We start from the raw sequence: 17,572 nt of genomic DNA on the forward strand, positions 1-17,572 counted from the left end.
TGGTGCAACCGGCCCTTAGAACATTTCTTTCGTTTTAAAAGCTTTCCGAATCAACGTATTTTAATATAAAATGAGAAAACCACAATAGATGTAATAATTTATTCAAAGAATTATTTTGTTACATGGTACTACATGTTGCTTCGCACGACATAGGTACCTACATATTTATTTCACGATAACATTTATTTACCATTGACTAGAGGCACACAAAGTTCATTACAGAAACTAAACTACAATCTCCATTTAGTGTTTCATTATTTTGTAGAAAGTTGTATATTACAAACGAAGCTACTGTTGATGTTTAGTGAAGCTTAAGAACACCTGAAAAATCGAAATTTAAGAAACTAAAACAAACAGATACAATATTAGAAATTACCTGTTCTAGACTGCATTGCCCCAGAGAATAATCTTCGATGTTCAGTTCCTTTTTGCTCTTTTCCAAAATTCCGAACATCCTCGACCACGGAATCGAGTTGTTTGTCAGTTGATAAGACAGCAACTCTTGATACTTCTCCTTGAGCTGTGCACCTGGGAAGTTCCTCTGGATAAAATTGTCGATAGCTGTAATTTCTTGGTCCAGATTAACGTGATCTGCAACCTTTTTCACTTTTATAGTTAACGCATAGCCCGTGGCGAATTTATTTTTCAGCCTTTGTGTCGACCCGAGACATTGGAAGTTTCCGTTGACCATGATGGCCAGTCTGGTACACAAAGCTTCACATTCTTCCATACTGTGTGAAGTCAGGATGATGCATTTCCCGCTGTCTCTCAGTTTGGCAAGCGCTGTCCACAGGAATCGTTTGGTGGCGGGATCCATACCTGTGGTGGGTTCATCAAGGTAGATGATTGGCGGATCCCCGACCAGAGCAAGAGCTGTACTCAATTTCCTTTTGTTGCCACCACTGAGTTCTTTGATTTTCTTGTCCATGTGCTTGAAGAAGTCGAATTCATGGGCTAGGCGTTCGCTTAAACTTTTGCATTCTTTGTAAGGTACTCCACGAATTAGAGCAAAAATTTTCAAGGTTTCCCTGACTGTGAGGTCGTCCAAGAGAGCGTCAAACTGAGGACAATAACCTATCAATTTCTGCACTTTCTTCTGCTCTCGCTTGATGTCTAGTCCATTGACCCACGCTTCACCATACGAGATTTGTTCATCTCCTGTCATCATTTTAAACGTTGTCGTTTTACCAGCGCCGTTCACACCCAAGAGCCCAAAGCATTCGTAGGGTTTTACTCCTAGACATAGCCCATTGACGGCGAGGAAATTCTTATAATATTTTGTAACATCCTGCAGTACCAAGGCGTACTTTCGACTGAGCTCATACTCAGACGTGCTTCTGATTTTGTTATTTTCTTCCTGAACGTCACTTTCTAGAGTGACATTTTGAACTGGTGGTTTACTGTAGTTTACTATTTTGTTCATAAAATAACTGAAGAAACCATATTCGTTAAATATGAGAACACCAAACAGAAAAAGGAACATCAAGAAAGAAATGATGATATTGCGACCTATTCCAGGTGAACCCATTGAATAAAAATCGTCAAGTCCTAGAAGGAAAATAGGCGTTTAATGTTCAAGAAGGTTACGAGTATATCGTCATCTTACCACAGCACATCTTTTCCTTCGCGCAAGCTAGGTCTAAGGATGAAGTTTGTGCCAAGCAAACGGTTCGCAAGGAGTATATGGTACCCAAGTCGTACGCTCCCTTAGCTATCGAATAGAAAGGAATGAAGAGTAAGACCCAATGTAAAGGATGAGCCACATACAACAAATCTAAACTCTCCATTTCCAAAACTTGCATCGCGGTTACTCCGATAATGCCTAAAAAAGATATTGAGAAATTGATATAACTTTTTCTGGTTATTGGAATGTACCTGCGATAGCACCCAGCAACATCATCCTCGAGAATCCAGAAGAGGGAATAGAAAATAGATACGAAGCCAAATATGTGAAAGGTAGAACGAAGAAGCCGAAATAGACAAGTACCAAGGTCAACCGTCCTAAAAGTCTTTAATTAGTACCCGTCTCATTTAGGTCAGCGTGCAGACTCACCTAATTCGTCGGGTGTTTTGAAACCATCTTCCTGGAGAGCTGCAAATGTGATTAACACAGCAATCATTGTCAAGAGATAGGTGACCATGTCGCACAAGAACGAGGTGCCCCAAAAGACCACAACATTCACACCGGAAACAAACTGTAAGTGCTTAGCTTTACTGACACGTTCTCGAATATAGAAGAGAATGTAGAAGCTGGCAACGAACGCCATTCCATATCCTAATTCTACTGCAATCTGGAAGCCCATCAGATTGAACTGTAAGTTATCCAGCTGAAACGGCGTAGTTAGATTTGTCTCTTTGTGATTCAAATTCATATTTTACCTGAAGATCCAAACTCAGAGGAAGTGGATGGTTAATGAATGTTACGGAATAAGTTTCGTCGAATTTTTGCTTGTAAAATGTGTTCAAAACAAGACTTAGACTTAAGGGCGAGGCGTGATAGGGATCGCCGTTAAACCATGCAGTAGCAGTGGTATCGTTGAAAGACGCTCCCACAATGTAGTGACGTTTTACATTAGGTGGACTGTCCGTTGTCTGGAAAAGTGATATTAATTTGAGTCCGGCAAAACGTGGATAGTAAGTACCAATCTAATCATTTCCGTAGCAATGTCAGACACATTAAGTAGTTGATGATCGTTTCCTACATTATTTCGGTACGTTTCATAGTAGGGGTGGTTGGTAATTCCCGCCATTAATGTCACTGGTTCGTTGTACGGATCTAAAGATATTTTCAGAGACGGAAAAGTGCTCTTTGGCACATATCCCCTGGCGCTTAACACTGTGATTATCAAGAGGGCAACAGGTAAGGCAATTTGTAAAATCAGTAAGTACCAGTTCCTCAAAGTAGAAAAAAACTTTTTCAACACCATGGCTATAAACTGATTTATAATTAGAGGAAAGCCAGTCAGATAGTTCGTCGACCAATTGTTTGGTGTTTCAACTGTGACTTTAATAGCTTCATTAGAAACACCGTTTTCGTTATTGTTCTGGTTGTACATTTTGGAAATTTCGTTGTCGTGGTCAGCGCCAACCCTGCAAGTACACGTCACAACAAGTCAAAACATGGAGATGCAAAACTTACTTCATGAACACTTCTTCCAGTGTCGTCAAAGAAACTCCGTAACTACGGACTCCTAACTGATTGATATTTTCTTCTAAGTCACTTAGCATTTCTTCAAATTTATGAGAATCACTCTCGGAGAGTTGATATGTGAGTTCTGAACCTGCTTGCGCTTGAACTTGCACATGCGGTATATGCTTTCTCAACAGATTCGTGATGTTTTCAGGCTGACATTGTGGTGCGATATCCATGATTAAGTAGTACCCGGCACCGTACTTTCGCTTCAAGAAGAAACTGGATCCACAACATTGTAACTCCCCAGCGGTCATAATAGCAATTCTGTCTCCAAGTAGATCAGCTTCGTCCATAAAATGCGTTGTCAGTAGAATCGTCCTTCCTGAAATGATAACGTGAGCTCTCGTAATCAAAACGCGAACAGTAATTACCTTGTTTTTGTTTTTGGAGCAAGTTCCAGATGGCTCTCCTCGCCGATGGGTCCATTCCAGCAGTGGGCTCGTCAAGCATCACAATTTTGGATTTTCCACAAAGTGCCATTCCGACACTCAACTTCCTTTTCATGCCTCCGGACAGAGTGCTGGATTTGGCGTTTCTCTGCAATAGTTACTGATAAAATGAATATCGCCTTTTGAGTTGTTGATGGTACCTTGTCCTCTAGTTCCAGAAGTTTGATATAGTTATCGATTTCTCGTTTGACCTCTTCATTGTTCAAACCCTTTAGTTTTCCAAAGAAATACAAGTGCTCGGCAACGGTCAAACCATCGAAGAGAACGTTATGCTGAAGACAGAGACCCATGCTGTCCCTCACATTCTGTATACTTGTTCTGATGTCATATCCATTCACCACGGCCGTACCCTTTGATGGTGGAAACATTCCAGTGATCATCGACATCGTGGTAGTCTTACCGGCACCGTTATGACCTAGCAAGACAGTAATGTGCCCTTCGTACATGTCCAGATTCAGTTTTTTAACAGCACGATTGGCTCCAAAGGTCTTTGACAGGCTTTGGATTTGTATTCCGACAGGGAGATCTTCCGTAAATTTTTCGAAAAACTCTGCTTTGTCACCGGACGTGTCTTCATGATCTGCGAGTTGAAATCGGTGAAAATAACGTTGGGACAACTAAGGTGACTCACCTAAAGTGGGAGGTTTGCTGCACCAGTAATCCCGCGACACTGGGAAGTACCATGGTTGAGGAACTCCAAAGTCTCCTGGAAATACAGCTTCGATGTACAAAGCGATGGCCAAGTAGAGGAATGTGTCAAGGATAAACATCAGGAGAATTGCACCAAGTGTCACATCTTCATCCGGGGACGTAGTATTCCACAGGTTGTTCCACTGAATCCCTGCGAAACACGAGAATGAAATGATGTCACTTCTATATTCTTCTTCGTACTAAATACCTTCTTCGATTGCTTCAAACTTGAGAATAAGCGACAATCCGAAAGACAGCCCAGAATTTGCCAACAGACTGGAGCCGAGCACTGCACCTGCGGATAACTCGTCCGATTGCTGTTGTTGCAGGGAGTAGGGTAGATAGGTGAGGAAAAATATAAGACTTCCTACAGCCGCAGCTGTATTTGCTGTAATATTCGAACAGTTAATATCTTCGGTACGTACTAAATATAGACACACCTTTCGTGAAGAATACGCTGATGAGGAACGTGAACGTGATGGTACTGCAAGCGAACAATACGAAAAAGATGAACAAGACGGTACCATCCGAGTGTGTAAAGACGGGTGCCTTTTGCACGTTCACTTTTACCACGATCACGATCAGAATGATGGCCAACAACAAGATGATGAAGCTGCGCAAGAACCAAGCCACCCAGTGTAACCATCCCGGCAGCCCCATGATCTTCATCGACTCTTTCAGCTGTTTTTCCTTTTCAGTCGTGATCGCTCGAATTGTGTTGATGTAGTTGTACATAAAACTCATCATTAACATCAAGGTCACCATCGTTGCCATTTCATTCGCGTAAAATAGGTCATTTAGCCAACGTGGATATGGGAATCTCTGCATTTTAATGTGGGGAGGGTCAATTGCACTGTTGCCCATGAGTCCCAATGTTATGCTTTCTTGCAAGAACAAGAAGCCGCGATTGAAGTAGTCTAAATAATGAATAAAAATGAATTTTTATCTCTTGCATTGGTTAGGTTTGGAGGTGGCGTACCTGGATCTCCACCGTAAGGATTTGACGGGTCTCGAGGACCGGGAGTCTGAAACATAGGGTACAAAAGATTGGTGAACCATTCGCTTTTGCTCTTGTAACGTTCCGAGGGTAGTCTAAAATGTATCATTCAACGTATATATAAAAATTGCACTTATTCGATCATTGTACCTTATGGTAATATCTAAATTAAGAGGAAGATTACTGTTATTTTCGGCACCACTCAGTTCGTCGTTGAATTGTATAACCAAACAAAAAGACCTGTGGTTGTCGACCGCTGCATCTAACTCGGCTTTGTTATTATAACCTAATATGGCAGGTGCTCTCGAAGCATTGCACGCTTTAGTGACCACATCTTCTAGGAATGGGCTTTTTGGGGAATATCCGATAAGACTGAAAACATAATTGATACAAAGAAACCTTTGAAATGTTAGCTTGGAGTTGAAGAAGTTACAAGAAAAATTTACGACGATGCTAGATTTTTATTTAGAAAGTATAAAACTTTTACGTACGAGTCATTTTCATGACAAGCTTCGGAGTACCAGTAATACCAGCTGTCGGTAACATCAAATGGTACATAGTCTTGTTGGTCTCGTTGTTCAGCGGTGATGATGTTTCTTATGGCAACCAAGATGAAACATATTAAGACCGGATAAATAATTTCAAAAGCTGTATGAATTGGTCGTCGCTTCAGAAGCGTCCAATTCTTCCACATTAGCAGAATAAATTTGTTCAGTTGATTACCCATTTTCCTGAAAGATAAAATTTTCTTTAGAAAAATAGTCGCATGCAAGTTTGACATATTAATCGCATCAAATCTGCAAGGATGAAGAGCTCTAAACGTATACTATCAGTGAAAATTGCTTGTGCTGTACGTTATGGTATTTTGACAATCTCAAATCTGACAAAAGATGTGCCTTTTGGCGGAATTTGTTCATTTGTTCTAAATGTACTTTCTCCTCTTCTCCCGTTAACGAATAAAATTGTTTCCAGAAACCGGGCTTAAGTGGTTTTATTTTTATCTACATTAGCTGATTAAATTAACGAGAAAACGATAAGTCCGTTAAGAAGGGATTCGCGTGAAGTACGAGTATCTTGGCATTCCTCTATAATTAAATTAAGTATTCTTATTAATTAAATTTGATTTCAAGCCAACTTAGTGCATAGTTTCTAACGAGCATTGGCAAATATTTCTAATTGTGAATTTTTTTGAAGTAGCAAAATGATTTCATATACATATTTCCTCTCTATTATAATATAATGTAATGGATGTGGCAACACTTGAAACTGTAATCATACAAATCGATAGACTTGTTGACGTAACAATGTAATCTGTCAAGATAATTTAGAAATATTTGTTCTATCAAGGTAATTAATTAGAAGAATGTCCCATGGCTAAATTCCAGCAAGGTTTCTGCGAACTTCATACATATACTTACTGAAAGCGCTCTAAATTGGCAACAAATTAATAGTTTAGTTATTTTCTTCATAGGAATATATATACAGAGTGTCCCACCTAAGACATTCAGGTCTCTATTATTTATGGATCGATTTTTGTGAAATTTGGAAAATAGGATGCTAGAGAATACTGGTAATAAAGCGCTCGATTAATAAAAAATGCAATTTTAAAACATTTTCCTTTACTTGAATCTACACAAAACTAGTGTCCGATTGTTACCCGCTAGAAAAGATGTATCCGCACAAAAGATTTAATAATTTTTCTACTTCTAATTCTGCGAAAAGTTAAATAAATTAACACGGTTTTTCCTCTTTTTCTTGTAGTACGACTATCTTTAGGGGACAAATTTTTGGGGAAGTCATTGTTTATTGTTGTTCTACAGTTTAGTATAAACTTGAGTAATTATTATCCACTCTTTAAATTATTATCTATCTGTCAAATTTCACAAAAATTGGTCCATAAATAATATAGCTATGAGAGGTGGGACACTGTGTATATACTACTAGAATTACGTACCGAAATGAGTAAAGAAGTGGAACGCTTGTAGAAAACTCAAGATCTAACTTTCCGTGTTGTTTATGTAATACGAGTATGCTATTTTATGATGTTTTTTAACTACTACCACTATACGAGTATTCTGTGTCACTTTTCTTAATCATCTGTTCATCATATACTGTAGTCCACAGATAACAGCGGTCGTATATGTACCAAAAGATAAAAGATATCAATTACGTACATTTTAATTCTTAGTCATCTAGTTTGCGAATTCAGCTGAAAGCTCCTATTGTTTGTTTTGCGAAGTACCCTCGAGTAAGTGCATCATTCTCAAACTGAGTTAGTTTCATAATTGGAGCTAAGTACCTATTTTCCACTTGACCAAATACTTAAGAAGTCCTTTATACTAAGTTCAGATGTCATTTTAAATAACTCGCACTTAAATTACTAAGTACATGTATTTAGTAAAACTGTCCTGTTTGTCCTGCCCTTTGCTTCAGTCTTTCAGAAAAAAAAGCTGTTTTCACAACTGAGAATAATAGTTATTTTCTAAGATACAAAAATCATGACAAAAATAACAAATTATTAGTATTATTACCTATGTAGATCATTTTTCAAAAAATTCTCTTGAAACAGCAGCAATAATGTTTTCATATTCTTCTACAGAAAAGTGTTGATCTCTATCTTTTACTATAAACTTGCAAAATATTTGGCAGTACTTCATCATCATTTTCACCACCGTATTCATTTAGTTTATCGAAATCATTTAAAAAAAATCTACTTAAACACACCTCAACATGTTGACAGATTTTTAGCTGCTTAACTAATCTGTGAATGATTGTAGAAAAGTAATACTACCTGATTCATATTTTGGAGTTTCATGAATTAGTTTTTTCGTAAAAATTTCATTATACCGAGACAATATTGTTGTAGGTAAACTACTTTTTACACTGGCTGCATTAGTGCCTGTAAACTTTTCACTTCTAAATTACTTGTGCTTCATATACAGGGCTTTCATAAATTATTCAAACATCAGGTGTGGTGTGATTCCATGTAAAGTCTGTCTCAATTCTAAATTTCCACCAACACTGCATTCTACGTTGGAAATACAACCGACAACACTGTTTGGTGAAAAATGCGTCAGATTGTATTTGTTAGGTTACCTGTCAATTTCCGTTTTTACAACTGAAAATTTTAAAATAAAGGAAAAGAACGAGGACCTTTTTTAAAATGCAGCAAGTAGGTAAGTAGGTAGAAAATCAAATTCTAAAAGCAAAATAAACTTGTGAACTAATTTTAATGTTTTTGAATAATATTTGTGAAATAATTATATTGCCAACTTTGGTTATTAAGAATCCTCAATTGAGAAATATTTTTATTTTGCCAACATAATTCAACAGGTGGTGGAAATGTAGAATTGAGACAAACTATTATGTAAATGGAGACACAGCCTTCTTGTGCTACAAATCATTTTTTGTTCGACGCTGTCAGAATTTGAGAATTTTCTCCTATGTGAACGGATTTTGATAAATGTCACAACTTGTCAAAACGAAACGTCAAGCTAATTTTAAAGGTTTTAAGCGATTTGGAGCCTTTAAGGGGCTCGTCGAACAAAAAAACGTTGTATTCAACTCGTTCGTGTGTAAATTGGGCCTTTTTTGGCACGCGTGGGCCATTTTAAAACGCGAGTGAAACGAGGCCCAATTTACACACAAACTCGTCAAATAAACTACTATTATGAAACCCCAGTAAGTACACGCTGCTTAATCAATTTAAATAACAGCTTATTGTATCTTTTTCTTTTTTTCGTAAATTGTAAAGAAGTAATCAAAAGCACTCTAGAATGCCTTATGAATTTTTCTCTTCGACAAAAACTTTTTAATATTTCATTACTGTTTGAGTATGTAACATAGTATGTCTAACACTGAACAGTAGATCAGCTAATGCAAATTGTCCATCGTTAGCAAATTGCTTTCCTTTCGTTGAAGAAATTAACACCCATCACCCACTTTATAATTTGTAGTGCAAAATACGAAATAATTTGTAAATTGAAATTGTGGTTGGACACTCTGTATATACCTACTTTAAAACAGTCACATTTTTTCCACATTTAAGTAATTATAAGTTTTTGTTTTTTAATATTTACTCAAGTACCATTTTAAGATAATTGTAACAAACATGTTTTTCAATGATTTATTCACAAATGGTTAGAATCAATAGATTTAGAATAATTTGTCACGTGGAGATGTATAACGTAACCTATTGTTGCTCTCTCAGATCGTGAAGTGGAAAATTCGAAGGTGATAAGAGTTTTAAAAGATAAACCAATTATCTGAGATTTTGGATAATTTGTCACAAAATTGTAACATGTTACTTTCTCAGATAATAATTTTACATTTACACGGACCGCTAACGCCGGTGTTATTTGAACCGGTGTTATTAAAACTGGTTTAAAACGTGCGTTTACACAAGAGGTGTTGTACAGGCGTTAAAATCTACATCGGTGTTGGCTTGGTGTTAGCTAAAACCTCTTCGCAGTGTGACCAACTGAAATGCTTCCGAGATTGGCGTTGTTGTTGGAGCGGTTGCCAACGACGACTGTGCTTGTGTTGGCAGGCCTGCTTCAAAAACCTGTGTTAAGCAAAGGTAGCCATTTACACGTACATTTTACACCCGCTTGCTAACGTCACGCCTGTTAGTAAAGTGGTGTAGCGTTAGTAAACCGGTTCTAGTAAAGTCGGCGTTAAATCCTATTTACACGTCAATTAACACCGGTGTTAACAACACCGGTTTAAGTAACACCGGCGTTAGCAGTCCGTGTAAATGTACTCATGGATTGAACGGTTTAAAGTTGATGTGATTTTAGTCACTTTTAAAATGAGCAAATGAAAACAAGAATAGCAAAATATTTTTGTGAAAATGGTTCTGTCAAGATTTGTTACAATTATTCTATGATTACAAGGAAATTGTGTCAATTTATCAAATCATTTCACTAATACATATTTCGTTATTGACCAATGTTTTTTGTAACGATGAAACTGTTTTATTTAGCACAAACGGAGACAAGTTTTAACAAAGAGCATTGCTCATTCAAAACATACAGTGCGTCCACCGATTGAGCTCCAAAGAGATACGATTGACAAAGGATTTTTGAGTTTGAATTTCATATTTGGGGATTAAGCTCTGCTTGGCTTGAAACTAATTTTTATTGTTTCAAAAACAAGCAGATCACTTTATCAAGAGTGACTATTTCTGAAAAATAAAAAATAAAAAAGTGTTTTCTCACATTGTAACTCAATCCGTGGACATACTGTATGTATAATGATCTCACTTGAAAACAATTACTTAGATTTTACTGAGACAACACGGAAAGTTGTTTGATAGTAAATATTTAATATTTAACAGTAATATAATTTTATTCGTAATCACGATTGTAATGGTTCCTCTTGGTTGGAAAATAAACACTTGCATCTCTTGGTCCCTTGGTCGGAAAGTGACATTTCGGTCGCCGGATCCTGGGGAGAACACCGACGAAGGCCCGCCTCAACAGGTCAGTTACACTTGTGCTGTGATATCATGAATTAAGGGGTACATTTATAATCATGGGTTTCCGGCTTCTCTTTTCAGAGTAAAACTTGAAAACATGTGTTTTTAAAAGAGGTTTGAAAATGCAAGAGCAGTCGAAATGTCGAATAGAATAGAACTTTGAACGAATCTGGACCCATCTTGTTTCTCGTGTGTGAAGTAAATAAAATCGAAGTAAAAAATTAAAAGTGATTTTTTATTGGGTATATACCTACTAATCATTTTATTGTGTCTTGGGTCGGAAGAAAATATTGCCTAGAGGCGAATTGATTTTGAAACCAGCACTAAGTACTGGATTATTGACATTCTGCTGAACTAGACTCTAGCCATCTAATTAGTGTTGAATGTGAGTACCTATGTAAAAGTCGTTGTACAAAATTAATTACTTAATTTCAATACAATTATTGAAGGTAACATTTGTTGTACTCTTGTTTATTTTTATCAATGTCAAAAGAAATCATTTATTGTGGCAGGTAATTGTTCAAATGTCAAAGACAAAATTAAGCAGATTAGTTCAAGGCGTTTCTTAGAAAATTTCTTTCCTTTTAAAACCTTTCAGAATAAACAATAAACGTATTTTATTCTAATATAAAATGAAAAAATCACAATAGATGTAATAATTTATTCACAGAATTATTTTGTTACATGGTACATGTTGTATCACATGACATAGGTACATATTTATTTCACGATAACATATCTTCACCGTTGACTAGAGGCACACAAAGCACACATTGCAGAAACTAAAACTACAATCTTCAATTGGTGTTCCATTATTTTGTAGTTGTACATCAAAAATGAAGCTACTGTTGATGCTTAGTGAAGCTTAAGAATACCTGAAAAATCGAGATTTAAGAAACTGAAGCAAGCAGATACAATATTTGAAATTACTTGTTCTAGACTGCATTGTCCCAGAGAATAGTCTTCGATGTTCAGTTCCTTTTTGCTCTTTTCTAAAATTCCGAACATCCTCGACCACGGAATCGAGTTGTTTGTCAGTTGATAAGACAGCAACTCTTGATACTTCTCCTTGAGCTGCGCACCTGAGAAGTTCCTCTGGATAAAATTGTCGATAGCTGTAATTTCTTGGTCCAGATTAACGTGATCTGCAACCTTTTTCACTTTTATAGTTAGGGCATAGCCCGTGGCGAATTTATTTTTCAGTCTTTGTGTCGACCCGAGACATTGGAAGTTTCCGTTGACCATGATGGCCAGTCTGGTACACAAAGCTTCACATTCTTCCATACTGTGTGAAGTCAGAATGATGCATTTCCCGCCGTCTCTCAGTTTGGCAAGCGCTGTCCACAGGAACCGTTTGGTGGCGGGATCCATCCCTGTGGTGGGTTCATCAAGGTAAATGATTGGCGGATCCCCGACCAGAGCAAGAGCTGTACTCAATTTTCTTTTGTTGCCACCACTAAGTTCTTTGATTTTCTTGTCCATGTGCTTGAAGAAGTCGAATTCGTGGGCGAGGCGTTCGCCTAAACTTTTACATTCTTTATAAGGTACTCCACGGATTAGTGCAAAAATTTTCAAGGTTTCCCTGACTGTGAGGTCGTCCAAAAGAGCATCAAACTGAGGACAATAACCTATCAATTTCTGCACTTTCTTCTGCTCTCGCTTGATGTCTAGTCCATTGACCCACGCTTCACCATACGAGATTTGTTCATCTCCAGTCATCATTTTAAAAGTTGTCGTTTTACCAGCGCCGTTCACACCCAAGAGCCCAAAGCATTCATAGGGTTTTACTCCTAGACATAGCCCATTGACGGCGAGGAAATTCTTATAATATTTTGTAACATCCTGTAGTACCAAGGCGTACTTTCGACTGAGCTCATACTCAGACGTGCTCCTGATTTTGTTATTTTCTTCCTGAACGTCAGTTTCTAGAGTGACATTTTGAACTGGTGGTTTATTGTAGTTTACTATTTTGTTCATAAGATAACTGAATAAACCATATTCGTTAAACATGAGAACACCAAATAGAAAAATGAACATCAAGAATGAAATGATGATGTTGCGACCTATTCCAGGAGAACCCATGGAATAAAAATCGTCAAGTCCTAGAAGGAAAATAGATGTTTAATGCCCAAGAAGAATATATTGTCGTCTTACCGCAGCACATCGGATTATTCTTGCAAGCTAAGTCTAAGGATGAAGTTTTTTCCAAGCAAACGTTTTGCAAAGAATATATTGTACCCAAGTCGTACAATCCCTTAGCTACGGAATAGAAAGGAATGAAGAGTAAGACCCAATGTAAACCATGAGCCACATTCAACAAGCCTAAACCTTCGAGTTCCAAAACTTGCATCGCAGTTATTCCAATAATACCTAAAAAAGAAATTGAGAAATTGATGTTACTTTTACTGGTTGTTGAAATGTACCTCCGACAGCACCCAACAACATCATCCTCGAGAATCCAGAAGAGGGAACAGAAAATAGATACGAAGCCAAGTATGTAAAAGGTAGAACGAAGAAGCCGAAATAAACAAGTACCAAGGTTATGCGTCCTAAAATTCTTTAATTAGTGTTTCTGTTAGACAAGCATGCACAGACTAACCTAATTCGTCTGGTGTTTTGTAACCATCTTCTTGGAGAGCTGCAAAAGTGATCAATATAGCGATCATTGTCAAGAGATAAGTGACCATGTCGCACAAGAACGAAGTGCCCCAGAAAACCACAACATTGACACCGGAAACGAACTGTAAGTGCTTAGCTTTACTGACACGTTCTCGAATATAGAAAAGAATGTAAAAGCTGGCAACGAACGCCATTCCAAATCCTAATTCCACTGAAATCTGGAAGCCCATCAGGTTGAACTGTAAGTTATCGAGCTGAAACGACGGAGTTAGATTTGTCGCTTTGAAATTGAAGTTCAAATTTTACCTGAATATCCAAACTCAGAGGAAGTGGATGATTAATGAATGTTACGGAATAAGTTTCGTCGAATTTTTGCTTGTAAAATGCGTTCAAAACAAGACTTAGACTTAAGGGCGAGGAGTGATAGGGATCGCCGTTAAACCATGCAGTAGTAGTGGTATCGTTGAAAGACGCTCCCACAATGTAGTGACGTTTTACATTAGGTGGACTGTCCGTTGTCTGGAAAAGTGTTATTAATTTGAGTTGGACAAGACACGCACAGTAAGTACCAATCTACTCATTTCCGTAGCAATGTCAGACACTTCAAGTGGTTGATGGTCGTTCCTTAAATTATTTCGATACGTTTCATAGTACTGGTTGGTAGTTCCGGCCATTAATGTCACAGGTTCGTTGTACGGATCTAAAGATATTTTCAAAGATGGGAAAGTGCTCTTCGGCACATACCCCCTGGCGGTTAACACTGTGATTATCAAGAGGGCAACGGGCAAGGCGATTTGTAAAATAAGTAAGTACCAGTTCCTCAAAGTGGAAAAAAAATTTTTCAACAGCATGGCTATAAATTGATTTGTGATTAATGGAAAGCCGCTCAGATAGTTCATCGTCATCTCGTTTGACGTTTCAACTGTGACTTTAAAAGCTCCATTAAAAACTCCGTTTTCGTTATTGTTTTGGTTGTACATTTTGGAAATTTCGTTGTCGTGATCAGCGCCAACCCTGCAAGTACACGTCAGAACAAGTCAAAATATGGAGATGCAAAACTTACTTCATGAAGACTACTTCTAATGTCGTTAAGGAAACTCCATAACTTCGGACTCCTAACTGATTGATATTTTTTTCTAAGTCACTTAACATTTCTTCAAATTTATGCGAATCACTTTCGGAGAGTTGATAGGTGAGTTCTGAACCTGCTTGCGCTTGAACTTGCAAATGCGTTATATGCTTTCTCAACAGATTCGTGATGTTTTCTGGTTCACACTGTGGTGCGAGATCCATGATTAAGTAGTACCCGGCACCGTACTTGCGTTTTAAGAAGAAACTAGATCCACAGCATTGTAACTCTCCAACGGTCATAATAGCAATTCTGTCTCCAAGTAGATCAGCTTCGTCCATAAAGTGCGTTGTTAACGCTAACAATAATTATAATGTATTCCAACTTAAAAAAAACGATGCTTGGCCATGACAATCTGACAGATTTCATCCTGTATATCTGAATAAAAGTTTGGTTAGGAATTTTGAAAATTTTGAAGGCACAGTGTTGCCATACTTAGGTTCCGCGAATCAATTTAAACCCAGCATTTTTTATAAAAAATAGCAATTGAAAAAAAACTAAAAAAGACAAATCAAAATGTAAACATCTGGTGGAGGCTTTAGTCGTTGAATGAGTTTCAAGAGCGCTTGCTTTAGTTTAACAAGCAGAAAACGGATAAGTTCTCCAAAATGGAATCACTTTTTTTAAAAGACTTTAACCTCCTCCATTATTTCATCTTCAGAATTATCTTCATCATTAGATTCCGAATCATCTTCTAATGTTTAGCCCACGAATAATTTCGTTCAGATCTCTTTTAAAAAATGGTTCCACTTTTCTGATTTTCCTCTTTTTGTAGTTCTAGTATCCTCCAGACCCCTTTTTGTAATTATGCAATATATAACAGATCCCACCTATAAATTAGTTATACAGTTCAGGATTTCATCGAATAAGTACAAATTCATTGTTCTCACATTGAAGATATCCATCAATCAGTTAATAATAATCGCTTCATTACTTAGATCGGGCTTATCTCGTTTAAAATGTGTCTAACCCATCAACACACCACGTTTTGTCTCGACAAACACAACTTTTGGCATTATGCACTTGTAATAAACCCTTTAAATTATTGCTTTGTGTTGTCTAATTTAAAATAAATTGGAAAAACGTCAAAATGACGTTTATTGACAACTTTATTTACTTTTTGTTTTAGACTCATCTTGCAACATAGCACTACAAATTTAGTTACAAAAGATATACCGAGTGACTATAAATGATTGAAGGAAAATAGTGGATTGGCAGCACTGATGCAGTTGGTGGTGGAAGTCTTCTCGTGCATCATCTGTCAATCATTTCTATTTAGGTTAAGTTAAGTCACGAAGTACATTGTCGATTTAGATTTTTTTGACGTTTGTTTCAATTTTAAAAATTGCGTGTGTCATGCCAACGATGTTGCCAACTAAAGATTTCAAATGTGTCACCAACATAACAAAATAATTTTCAATCATTTATAGTCACTCGGTACAACCAAAATGAAATGAAATATAACGACTGCTTTCCTCAGTACTGCCAATTTAACAAAATTAAAGCATGGCAACCTATCGTTTTTTTAAAGATGGAATAGATTATACCTTTTTTTTGTTTTTGGAGCAAGTTCCAGATGGCCCTCCTCGCGGATGGGTCCATTCCAGCAGTGGGGTCGTCAAGCATCACGATTTTGGATTTGCCACAAAGTGCCATTCCGACACTCAATTTCCTTTTCATACCTCCGGACAGAGTGCTGGATTTGGCGTTTCGCTGCAATAGTTACTGATAATATGAATATCGCCTTCTGAGTTATTGATGGTACCTTGTCCTCTAGTTCCAAGAGTTTGATGTAGTTATCGATTTCTCCTTTGACCTCTTCATTGTTCAGACCTTTTAGTTTTCCAAAGAAGTACAAATGCTCCGCAACTGTCAAACCGTCGAAGAGAACGTTATGTTGAAGACAGAGACCCATACTGTCCCTCACACTCTGTATACTTGTTCTAATGTCATATCCATTCACAATTGCCGTACCCTTCGATGGTGGGAACATTCCAGTGATCATAGACATCGTGGTAGTCTTACTGGCACCGTTATGACCTAGCGAGACAGTAATGTGCCCTTCGTACATGTCGAGATTCAGTTTTTTAACCGCGCGATTGGCTCCAAAGGTCTTTGAAAGGCTTTGGATTTGTATTCCGATAGGGAGATCTTCCGTAAATTTTTCGAAAAACTCTGCTTTGTCACCGGACGTGTCTTCATGATCTGCGAGTTTAAATTGATGAAAATAACGTCAGGACAACTAAGGTGACTCACCCAAAGTGGGAGGTTTGCTGTACCAGTAATCTCGCGACACTGGGAAGTACCAAGGCTGGGGAACTCCAAAATCTCCTGGAAATATAGCTTCGATGTACAAAGCCATGGCCAAGTAGAGGAATGTGTCAAGGATAAACATCAGAAAAATTGCACTAAGTGTCACATGTTCGTCCGGGGACGTAGTACTCCACAGATTGTCCCACTGAATCCCTGCGAAACAAGAGAATGAAGTGACGTCACTTTTAGATTTTTCTTCGTTCTCAATACCTTCCTCGATTGCTTCAAACTTGAGAATAAGCGACAATCCAAAAGACAGTCCGGAATTTGCCAACAGACTGGAGCCGAGTACTGGACCTGCGGATAACTCGTCCGATTGCTGTTGTTGCAGAGAATAGGGTAGATAGGTGAGGAAAAATATAAGACTTCCCACAGCCGCCGCTGTATTTGCTGTAACATTCGAATAATTAATAGCGTCGGTACCCACTAAATCTAGACGCACCTTTCGTAAAGAATACGCTGATGAGGAAGGTAAATGTGATGGTACTGCAAGCGAACAATAACAGGAAGATGAACAAGACGGTGCCGTCCGAGTGTGTAAAGACCGGCGCCTTTTGCACCTTCACTTTCACCACGATCACGATCAGAATTATGGCCAACAGCAAGATGATGAAGCTCCGCAAGAACCAAGCCACCCAGTGTAACCATCCCGGCAGCCCCATGATCTTCATCGACTCTTTCAGCTGTTTTTCCTTTTCAGTAG

The 17,572-nt window shown here is 37.8% G+C and overlaps 2 protein-coding genes across 2 annotated transcripts; both read right to left on the reverse strand.

Annotated features, from left to right (window-relative positions):
* Positions 1–85: 85 nt before the first annotated feature.
* LOC138130008 (phospholipid-transporting ATPase ABCA3-like) lies at positions 86–7,440 on the reverse strand. Its single transcript, XM_069046367.1, has 17 exons — positions 7,284–7,440; positions 5,821–6,060; positions 5,480–5,701; positions 5,312–5,424; positions 4,773–5,249; positions 4,541–4,720; positions 4,274–4,483; positions 3,783–4,222; positions 3,565–3,730; positions 3,140–3,515; positions 2,643–3,090; positions 2,380–2,592; positions 2,054–2,327; positions 1,876–2,001; positions 1,607–1,822; positions 377–1,548; positions 86–321 (listed from the first exon to the last, which is right to left on the reverse strand). Exons 2-17 carry the CDS (start codon positions 6,054–6,056, stop codon positions 289–291), a joined length of 4,902 nt encoding a protein of 1,633 aa, XP_068902468.1. The 5' UTR covers positions 6,057–6,060; positions 7,284–7,440; the 3' UTR covers positions 86–288.
* Positions 7,441–11,455: 4,015 nt separating this feature from the next.
* On the reverse strand, positions 11,456–16,747 carry LOC138130025 (phospholipid-transporting ATPase ABCA3-like). The gene is made up of 10 exons (XM_069046390.1): positions 16,322–16,747; positions 16,071–16,269; positions 14,491–14,854; positions 13,997–14,441; positions 13,734–13,946; positions 13,408–13,681; positions 13,232–13,357; positions 12,963–13,178; positions 11,739–12,910; positions 11,456–11,683 (listed from the first exon to the last, which is right to left on the reverse strand). The coding sequence occupies exons 1-10, from the start codon at positions 16,625–16,627 to the stop codon at positions 11,651–11,653; spliced, it is 3,348 nt and encodes a 1,115-aa protein (XP_068902491.1). The 5' UTR covers positions 16,628–16,747; the 3' UTR covers positions 11,456–11,650.
* Positions 16,748–17,572: the final 825 nt, after the last annotated feature.

The sequence above is a fragment of the Tenebrio molitor genome, chromosome 1, assembly GCF_963966145.1.
Source record: "Tenebrio molitor chromosome 1, icTenMoli1.1, whole genome shotgun sequence".
Taxonomy (NCBI): Eukaryota; Metazoa; Arthropoda; class Insecta; order Coleoptera; family Tenebrionidae; genus Tenebrio; species Tenebrio molitor.

Excerpts from the sequence above, each read along its gene's own strand:
- LOC138130008 (XM_069046367.1), bottom strand. The coding sequence starts at position 6,056 with ATGGGTAATCAACTGAACAAATTTATTCTGCTAATGTGGAAGAATTGG. Across the intron at positions 4,484-4,540 it reads GTTTGAAGCAATCGAAGAAG|GGATTCAGTGGAACAACCTG; the intron begins GTATTTAGTACG and ends CGTGTTTCGCAG. Across the intron at positions 2,328-2,379 it reads CTCTGAGTTTGGATCTTCAG|CTGGATAACTTACAGTTCAA; the intron begins GTAAAATATGAA and ends ACGCCGTTTCAG.
- LOC138130025 (XM_069046390.1), bottom strand. The coding sequence starts at position 16,627 with ATGTACGAAGGGCACATTACTGTCTCGCTAGGTCATAACGGTGCCAGT. Across the intron at positions 13,179-13,231 it reads GTTGTTGGGTGCTGTCGGAG|GTATTATTGGAATAACTGCG; the intron begins GTACATTTCAAC and ends TTTCTTTTTTAG. Across the intron at positions 11,684-11,738 it reads GACAATGCAGTCTAGAACAA|GTATTCTTAAGCTTCACTAA; the intron begins GTAATTTCAAAT and ends TCGATTTTTCAG.